Source organism: Haplochromis burtoni, unplaced genomic scaffold (assembly GCF_018398535.1).
Source record: "Haplochromis burtoni strain Fernald_Lab_line unplaced genomic scaffold, NCSU_Asbu1 Contig_197, whole genome shotgun sequence".
NCBI classification, from domain to species: Eukaryota; Metazoa; Chordata; class Actinopteri; order Cichliformes; family Cichlidae; genus Haplochromis; species Haplochromis burtoni.
The window spans coordinates 380,890-387,538 of NW_024582558.1; the positions used below are offsets into that span (position 1 = coordinate 380,890).

Here is a 6,649-nt window from a genome sequence, read left to right on the forward strand (position 1 = left end):
GCTGTGTCCCCGCCTGTCTGCAGCAGTACTGTGTGGAGTTGTGTGTCAGCTGAAGGCATATCAAATAAAATAAAATAGATTAAATAAAATATTCTGTGTTGGTGTTGGTGTTGGTTTTGTGACATACCAATTGGAGACTCGTCAGGAGCTAGGCCTAGCTTAATGCATAAACTGTTTCGTTGTTCTCTTTGAATCTAATGGAGAAAATACATTATATTTTCAAAGTGATGTTTTTAAGAGTTTTAAGTAGCGATTGAGCTTTCATCATTAGAAAAGCATTAACTGACGTCAAAAAGCAACTGAGGGTGGTTTAACGACTTCTGTGCAACCAACCAAACAGTGAAGCTTCCCCCTGCTGGCCGTTAGCAGGAATGCCAGTTAACGGCACTTTCACATCGGCTTCATTTTTCAGACCCGGACACAACATCCAACTTTTTATATACAGTCTGCATTTTTGAAATTCTGTGGTAATGCTCCTTTACTTGGTCAACCTCATCACCATGTCAGTACACAAAGCAGTTGCTGAGGTATGACCTCATTTTCAGTTTCATAGCTTTGCTGTTGGAATTGAAAACGTATCCATAACTTAAGTGCTTTGTCAGCATTAGTATTCCACCATTCAACTATTCACTCTTCAAACAAATTTACAAGTGTGTGAGCTCAGAGTTTTTATGCGCTGGTAGATGACAGGTGGGTGTAAGTACAGTATTGGCTGCTCGAATCCAAATGATATGTCATGTTATTGCTACACGATTGCCTCGCTCTCTTCCCACAAGTGGTCACTCATCAAAACACACTCAAGACTCCTTTGGATGAAGATCCTCAAATGTCAAAAGGAGGACTTTCCTGCATTCACACACTCACCACTCCCAGCACCATCATCCTCATCCTCCTCTTCCCTCCTTCCTCTTCTCCTCTCTGAAATATCACCATGCTACAAGGCAAAAGTTCGAGTGACATTTAATTAGGGAGTTTTCCTCTCATGCTGGGGTCCAGAGGGGCGGACTAGCTCTCAGCTGACATCTTAGCATTGTTTTGTTCAGTGTTAAATACCCTTCAGTCAATCTGACTGTCTCCTGTCTCTTTTCCCCTCCCTGCTTCTAATTCAACAGTTTGTGTCCTGTACACTCAAGGAATAGCCAACAAGGAATGGAGAGAGGTGAGTACAGTGGTGGGATTGTGAAGGCATTGTGTATAAATGGCAGCAGTGCAGCTTTTCAGTGAGTCACGCTAAAGCCGTTTAAATCCTTTTTTTTTTTTAAGTTTGCCTGTGGGCCATTTGTTGAATGATGAAACAATTGCTAGTAATGGTGTTTTTGGGACACTTGTGTTAGTTTGAATTGACCAAATTTAACCAAGCTCACTCTGTTCTTGTGCTTTCTTGTGTTAATGGTAGAATCTTAACAGTTATGTGCAGACATTTCTTTTTGGAAAGCATGAAAATGTTTAATTATGTTGCTGTCATTTGGTGCGCATCCATATTTATCCATTTGTGTAATTAAACTAGCTTAGCGAGTGCTATGTGGGCTAGAGATCTTTACAGGCCATCTTTCAGGTGTCAGTGAGACCATGGCCTGATTTGGACTAATGCAATAAATCTATGCTGTAACTTTCCACATAACTTGAGATGCACTTCCCGAGAAATGTAACTACATGTCGGGTCGACGTTCAGTCTGCGACGACTGAATTACTTGTGCATGGGTCATAAAATTGTCTTTGCTACTATAAGATGAGACTATAAATATGAGTAAGGTTATGTTGCTGTGCTCCATCATTGCATGGAGATATTCCCTTGACAGTTAAGGAGAAAGGCACAGTTTCGGGAGACACTAATATGATTCCATTCACAAAACGTCTTCTTATCCCAAGTCAAATAGCACACACAATATCTCATGTGACCAAGTTAGAGTTCCTGGTGAATAAATGAATGAACAAGAAAGCAGTTTTTAAAGGAGTGGCACATGTTGTGTATGTGCTGAAGGGGAAATTTAAATATTACTATAATTAGCCTAGTTTCATGAAAAAGTGTCTGACATGAAGCTGGTGTGCTTATATGCTGTATGATTCAGATTGTCAGTTGTCAATGTCAGTGTGTCCCGCCCCCTTATTGCTCCCAGTAATAAAATATCACCTCTGTCATTTCCCTTCTAGTTTGGTAGGACAGAAGTCATCGACAACACCCTCAACCCCGACTTTGTCCGCAAGTTCATCCTTGACTATTTCTTCGAGGAGAGACAGAATCTACGCTTTGACCTGTAAGTTAACAGCTGACTTATCCGTGCTAATGTGTGCGCGCGTGTGTTTGTTATTGTGTACTAGCGTGTGTTGCGCAGGCACGGGTGCTGCTCTGTGTGAGGCGAAGTTGAGTTAGGACTGAAATATTCATGGCTTGCGCTGAGGGAGATGTACGTCTTCTCTCTTCTAAATAAAAGACAAGTTTTCGTGCCACTTTTTCACCAGCGTTTTCATTTTGAACTCATCCCATTTGTTCATTGCTTTGTGACAAAATAGGGCCAGATGGCCGCGGTGAATCACACATTTTTTGATGTCTATGATTCGCTTGTTGTTGGTTATTTCATCTTGGGTTCTACTAAAAAGACAAGTTTGTCATAGAGATATTTTAAGAGCGTCAACATACCACATCTGCCTTTTTTTTTTTTTAAGCCCCAGCCTTATTTTTCTAAATGTGAAGTTCTGTGTGGTGTGCATAAAAGCCCTTATGAGAGTAACAAATGACCTCCTTTTAACAGCAGATGCAGAAGATTGCTCGGTCCTAATCCTTTTAGACCTAAGTGCATCGTTTGACACAGTTGATCATACAATTTTAATTGACTGCCTTAAGCACCGGGCGGGTATCTCTGGGTCAGTGCAGAGTTTCTTGCCGCTCACATAGAAGTTGTTATGCTAAAGGAGCTGATTTTTCCATCTGCCACATCAGAAAACAACCGACACCTTCCCTCAAGACCCCCTCCTGTTCTTTCCCCCTCCCACCTTTCCTGCATGTAATTTTGCACTCTTTGCAGACATAATTTGTACGCTCATTAAAATTCAGAATATTTCCTGGTGTGTGAGTTTGTGTCACAACAGGCAACACACAAATTTGACGAATACATTAATATTTTTTTAGTCCAGAGTTTTGATCTAAAAACATCGGCTCACTCTTTATGGCAACACTTTGAGGCCATGCTGTAGTTTTGACTCGCTGACTTTAGAGATCACACTAAACCTTCTACAAATCTTTTATAAATACATACTCCTGGGTTGGCTGTAGCTCAGGAGGTAGAGCAGGTCACCTACCGGTACTGATCGGGAGGTTGGAGGTTTGAGCCCAAGCTCCTCCAGTCTGCATGCCAAGTATCCTTGGGCAAGATACTAACCCCAAGTTGCTCTCCGTATGAATGTGTGTGAGTGTAGTTAGAAAGCACTCAGTATAGAGGTAGTGCTTGTGATAATGGGTGTGACTGGGTGAATGTGGTGTGTTGTATAGAGCGCTTTGAGTAGTCCATTTTGAGAGTAGAAAAGCGCTATATAAGAATCAGTCCATTTACCATTTACAATATGTAATAATAAATTACCAGTGGGAAAAAGCTGACCTCAGAGGAGTGAGTTGTGGTGGTGGTGGACTGATCTGCATTGGCACACTGCATTGGTGCGGGTGGACCACAATAAACCATTTAATAAGTTTAATCCAAAGGCTGTGCTTGTGTGCATGTGACTGACTATGAGTAGGCATTGCTAGTCTGTTGGTAGAAAAGAAGCTGATGAATAACTGTGATTGCGAAGCATGAATCACATGGCTAAAGCAGATCATCTCTTTAAAGATTAAAAATTGTGAAACTAAATATAAAAAACCCCAAACATTTAAATCATCGCATTTATCCCTGCTGAGGCTGTGTTTTCACTGAGAGCCTTGTGTCAGGTTTGTTTCTTTGTACCAGGCTGAGTTTCATCAAACCACTACGGCCACAGAAAGAAGCCGATACGATGTGGCTCTGGATCATTTTTCTTTAACGTTGTGCTGGCTGGGTATTGGCTCTAGTGGAGATCTGCACTTTCAGAGTGCCCCTCTTTCATCTGACTCCCTGTCAGCAAGATTAGAGAAAACCACCAAGCTAAATTTAACAAAACTTGACGGAGAGGTCGAGTGTAGGCAGAGGACAAAGCCATTAAATCAGGGTGTCGAATCATTTCATTTTGTCAACCGCACACAGCTCGATTGGCTCTCTAGTGGGCTGACCAGTAAAACTGCTGCAGAATGACCGATTGAAAACACCTCTGAAGTTTTGCCTTTGTTTTATTGCAAAGAATTACAAGTACATGTTGAAACATTTGCATTTAATAAAGTTTAAAAAAAGTACCCAGATGAACAGCCTAAGATGTTTCTAGAAAAAAGAGAGCTCAGTCCTTTTTTTCTCAGTCAGTCTTTTCACTTCTCCATTTCTATTGCTGTAAGTCAAAAACAGACATTTACACATCTCGGCTTAGCCACTTTACTTTAATGCGGTTTTATCGTTGTCAGTACGAGGCTGTAAAACTGATGGTTCGGACTCAGACTACCACTCTCCGAATACGAGGAGGGCCAGATTTGATCTGGTTCTGGTCCCTTTTTCTTTCACTTAATTGTGCTCTCTTTATATTTATGCATTTTTAAATGCACGTGGCTTTTTAAAAATGGTGTGGTACCACAGTATCTGGTAGAAAATACACAAAACAACACAAGGAAAATATACAATATAGCTAGTACGTATGTCCCTCAAACAAATTTAATCAGTAGCTCAATGAACAAAAGAACAGTTTCCAAAATTTTCACAAGGCTGAGTTTTATTGAACACTTGTTTTACGTAAAGTTATTTCAGCTTAGTAAAATAGCTGGTGGACAATTGGCAGTTAGGCTTATTTGCATTATTGGCTATGAAGCCTGTGCAACAGTGTGAAAGTTGTCCTAGTTGGTTCATGAGGCATATTGACACTGACAGATTTTCTTATAAATTAGGAATCTGACAAAATCAAGCTGCTTATTATAGCTAATGGTATAACATGTACATGCTCTGTTATCCACACACATACTGTACATACATGCTGTATGCATCTCCAGCCGTGGTGTATGAAAATGAACAGAGAAATGGCATTAATAGACAAACTATCAAAGCAAGACTGCAGTGCATTTTTTTCCTATTGTGTTCAAGCCTCACACATCATCATTGTATTTTCCTGTGGTAGCTCATGAAATATGGAATGGCTCTTTTGTTTGTTCACTTGTTGGCCTGTCAGCATGGCCGCATGCTGCTCACAAGCTGTGGGAGGTTATAGTTAAGGTCAAGGAGGGATTCTGGGTGTGTGTTTGTGTGTAGATGCAAAGTGCTTGTGCAGGTAGTGTATTGTATTTTAAGTTGGTTAATGGTTTGTGTCAGACAGTCTGGATTGTTTGAATACATTTAGTCATGTAGATATGCATTGTGTGTTCCACTTTGTTTGAGGTGTAAGTATTTATATGTGTGCGTTAGTGTTTTTTTTAAAGGGTACATGTTAAGAATATATGATGGGGCTGGGAGATGTATAGCTCTTTTATTCTTGTTAAAAATATTTACTGCTAAACAAAATTAAAGTAACACTTTGTAAAGACATCAGATCACAAAGGAAAGAAATATCATGCTGGATAGCTATACTGACATGGAGTGGGTAACAGTTTGGTAGAAATGAAAATGATCAGCCTACGGGCGGCTAAATTCAAAAACACCAAAAAATAAAAATGAAAAATGATGGACTAAAGCATAATGTCTCAGATATGTTCTATTGGATTTAAGTCAGGCAAGTGTGGGGCACAGTCAATGGTATCAGTTCCTTCATCCTCCAGGAACTGCCTGCATACTCTAGACCATAGGTGTCAAACTCTGGCTAATTACATTTGGCCCGCAAAGCCATACCAAATTACTATTAGAGCTGGCCTACTGGTATTATACAGCTAATATATATTTTGTTTAGTATTAAGCTTTGCTTGTTCCATATTCAGTTTTTCAGCAAAACTTGTTTGAGTCCATAAGAAAAGATTCATTCTTATATCTGGAGGAATTTTTTTTTTTTTCAATAAATATTAATGTTAGCCCGCGACTTTGTTCCAGTTTTGAATTTTGGCCCACTGTGTATTTGAGTTTGACACCCCTGCTCTAGACACATGAGGCCAGGCCTTGTTGTGCACCAGGAGGAACCCAGGACCCACTGTACTAGCGTAGGATTTCATCCATGGCAGGCAGTCAGGGTGCCGCTGCCTTGCCTGTAGAGGTCTGTGCATCCCTCCGGAGATATGCCTCCCCTGACCATCACTGAACCACCACCAAACCAATCATGCTGAACGATGTTACAGGCAGTATAATGCTCTCCATGGCTTCTCCAGACCCTTTCACGGCTGTCACATGTGTTCAGGGTAAACCTGCTCTTATCTGTGAGTACTGGTGATGGATCTGCCAGTTCTGGTATTCTATGGCAAATGCCCGTCAGGCCCCACAGTGCCTGACTGGCATTTATCCTCTGGCCAACCTCATTTGGGCCTTCAGGCCACCCTCGTGAAAACAGACATGCACACCAGTGTTACGTTGTAGCTCTGGCTACAATATATATATATCTATATCTATATATATATCTATATCTATAT

General features: G+C 40.7%; 1 protein-coding gene across 1 annotated transcript in view; it reads left to right on the forward strand.

The window, feature by feature from the left end:
- The window catches only part of LOC121815378 (copine-8-like), a 54,429-nt gene that overhangs the window by 20,395 nt on the left and 27,385 nt on the right, over positions 1–6,649 (forward strand). Inside the window, exons 3-4 of the mRNA XM_042226106.1 lie at positions 1,113–1,159; positions 2,152–2,255. Coding sequence (XP_042082040.1) covers positions 1,113–1,159; positions 2,152–2,255 — 151 coding nt within the window. The remainder of the gene's footprint in view (positions 1–1,112; positions 1,160–2,151; positions 2,256–6,649) is intronic.